The sequence below is a fragment of the Galeopterus variegatus genome, unplaced genomic scaffold (genome assembly GCF_000696425.1).
Source record: "Galeopterus variegatus unplaced genomic scaffold, G_variegatus-3.0.2 Scaffold1571, whole genome shotgun sequence".
NCBI lineage: Eukaryota > Metazoa > Chordata > Mammalia > Dermoptera > Cynocephalidae > Galeopterus > Galeopterus variegatus.
Genome location: NW_007727682.1, coordinates 120100 through 123060, shown reverse-complemented (window position 1 = coordinate 123060; position 2961 = coordinate 120100). Strand labels below are relative to the sequence as shown.

The window sequence follows — 2961 nt, the reverse complement described above, 5'->3', positions numbered from 1 at the left end:
CACCGAATAGGTGGGGTGTGGGGCCAGTGAAAGAAGTGATGTAGGCCACAGCAGGAAGCGGGATTGGGTAAGAACCTTGGTTGGACTGGCTGGTTAGCTCAGTTGGTTAGTGCATAGCCTTACAACTCCAAGGTCATGGGTTCAGATCCCTGTACTGGCCAGCTGCCAAAAAAAAAAAAAAAAAAAAAAACCAACCAAAAAACTGCACACAAAGAACCATGTTTGGAGGCCCAGGTGTCTACTGGGATGTACTGAGGAGTGAGGTGGGGCCAGATTATGTGGCCCTGAAAGCTAAGCAGAGATTTTCAGAAAAGAATAGGGAAGCATGGAAGATTTATGAGTGAGCGAGGAAGGCCAGGTTAGTTTTTTATGGCCAGTCTAGTTTTGCAGAGGTGTTTGGTCAAGGAGGAAGAGCCTGGACTTATCTGGGAGGCCGGCTAGAAGTCATCCCAGGAGCTTTCCCCAGGGCCCCAGGCAGAATCAGCATTCTTCTTGGTGACCCTGCAGCACTTTCTACATGTTTTTTTGGTGTGTCCACCATATTATTTGGACTGTCTTCTCCATCGGATTGAGAACCTTTGGAGCAGAGTATCTGTCTTCTCTTTTTGTAACTATCCTAGTACCTGGCAAGAGAAGATGTAGACTAAAAAAAAAACATAGCTTTGAAAAGAGAAGAGAGCTACTTGTAATTCTAGAGATAACTCTTTTCTCAGTGGCTTTATCTAAGGTGGAAGAAAGACCTGGCCTTGCGTTCTTTTTTAGAAAGGCAGTTTAGAATGGGAAGTAAGAAAAGGAGAGGGTGGGTGGACAAAGGAAAACTGAATGAGAGAGAATTTTCTGAAAGGTTAGTTCCAGGGGATGAAGTAGATATGTAAATAGGGTGCTGGATTGTTCCTTTCCTGACATAGGATAGGAACTTGGTAAATATCTGTTGACTGAATTCCTCCTAAACCAGCTCTTCAGTGTCTGTTGTTTTCATTTCTTACAGATTTGGAAGAGGCGAGATAATGATGAAACCAACCAGCAGGGGGCTTGATGGAGGTGTCTGGGGCTTTGTTCCTGAGGGCTTTGGCTGAAAACAGTAAATAAGAATACTGAAGCTGTAGCTGAACATAGACTGACTGGCAGCTTCCCTGGGCCAGCCCTGTTTAAGGCTATGCCAGAGCCTCAGAGGAGCTCACCAGCCTGGGATGGCTCTGCGCTGTCAACCACCTGTTCTTTGATCAGTTTATTGTTGATGGATGCTCCTTTCTCTTTCTTGTCTAGCTTAGCTTACTTCTAGCTTTAGTAGGGAAGAACTCTTACAGATGTGTGTAATTTATTTCTGAGTAGCTAGGAGTACCTGAGGGACAGATAGTTTCTTCTAAACATCAAGCCTTGGGATTTCAGGAATAAGCACGAAGCCCATAGCATCCTCTGTCTATTGTAGGTAGATAATTTTCCTGTGGTTCCCTTCATTTCCTTATGTGATTTTTGGAATGGATTAAATATTTTCTTTTTCTTAAACCAGCTGCTTATTTTATATCCTTCCCTTAGGCAGCTGGCTAAGGGAAAGATTTATTTTCCTTTTTAGTCTTCATAGACTGACTACCCTGCAGTCTGTTGTCTGTGGACATCATGCTTATCTCTTGCTGTCAGCTTGTGGGTGGTATGTCAGGGTGCATATCTCTCTAAGTAACAAAATATTTGACTAAGGGCCAGCCCATGGCTCACTCGGGAGAGTGCAGTGCTGATAACACCAAGGCCATGTGTTCGGATCCTATATAGATAGGGATGGCCAGTTCGCTTACTGGCTGAGCGTAGTACTGACAACACCAAGCCAAGGGTTAAGATCCCCTTACTGGTCATCTTTTTTTTTTTTNGAGCGCTGCTGCGCTCCCAAGCGGCGCACTGTAGCAGTGCGCCACCGGGCCGGCCCCAAAAGTGCTTTTGCCTTAGTTCAGAAACCTCTTTCCTCCTTGCTTATGGAAGCAAGAAGTGAGGGGGGTTTTGCTGTATTTGCAGTACTAGTTTTGCAGGCTGAAGGAGACAGCTTACTCTGGTGGAAAGTGTTCACCAAGGACACTTTTTTTTGACTGTTTATTGCTTCTGTTCTTGGCATGAGGGTATGCAGGGTGGGAATGTCCACTTTTAGGTTTTCCCAGTAGTCGGTACTGTGCACCTGTAGGAGATGAGTATGTGAGTATGTTTAGTCTGTTATTTCTGAGCAGGAAAGACACATCTTAGGTGAGTGTCTTAGGGCTTCCTCTTTCTCTTTAGTGTCTACCTAAATTCTTAAAGGTATTCAGAAGTGTTTGAGACTCCATTTTACTTTGAGGAATTAAGTTTGCCATGATTGACACACCAAAAGCTCTGTTAATTGACCCACCTGAGGTCATGCCCCCTCTTCTTTATGACTCTTGCTGTGTGATGTCTAACGGCTGTTCTTCTGATTTTTCTAACTCTTAGCTGCAGTCCCTTCCTTCTACATCCTTTTGGTTTTAGCGAGTAGGCTAAATAACCTAGCCCTTCATACTTTATACAGGGGACCGGCAAATGGTATGAACTGCAAGACCTTCAGGTGACGGACATTCTTCCCCAGATGATCACACTGTCGGAGGCTTACATTCAGGTGAGTTGGCCACAGATTGGGTGAGCACCGAATAGGTGGGGTGTGGGGCCAGTGAAAGAAGTGATGTAGGCCACAGCAGGAAGCGGGATTGGGTAAGAACCTTGGTTGGACTGGCTGGTTAGCTCAGTTGGTTAGTGCATAGCCTTACAACTCCAAGGTCATGGGTTCAGATCCCTGTACTGGCCAGCTGCCAAAAAAAAAAAAAAAAAAAAAAAAAAAAACCAAAAAACTGCACACAAAGAACCATGTTTGGAGGCCCAGGTGTCTACTGGGATGTACTGAGGAGTGAGGTGGGGCCAGATTATGTGGCCCTGAAAGCTAAGCAGAGATTTTCAGAAAAGAATAGGGAA

General features: G+C 45.0%; 1 protein-coding gene across 1 annotated transcript in view; it reads left to right on the top strand.

Annotated features, from left to right (window-relative positions):
• USP39 (ubiquitin specific peptidase 39) overlaps positions 1-2961 on the top strand; it is a 54231-nt gene that overhangs the window by 39340 nt on the left and 11930 nt on the right. Inside the window, exon 12 of the mRNA XM_008577749.1 lies at positions 2525-2611. Within this exon, the coding sequence (XP_008575971.1) occupies positions 2525-2611 (87 nt within the window). The remainder of the gene's footprint in view (positions 1-2524; positions 2612-2961) is intronic.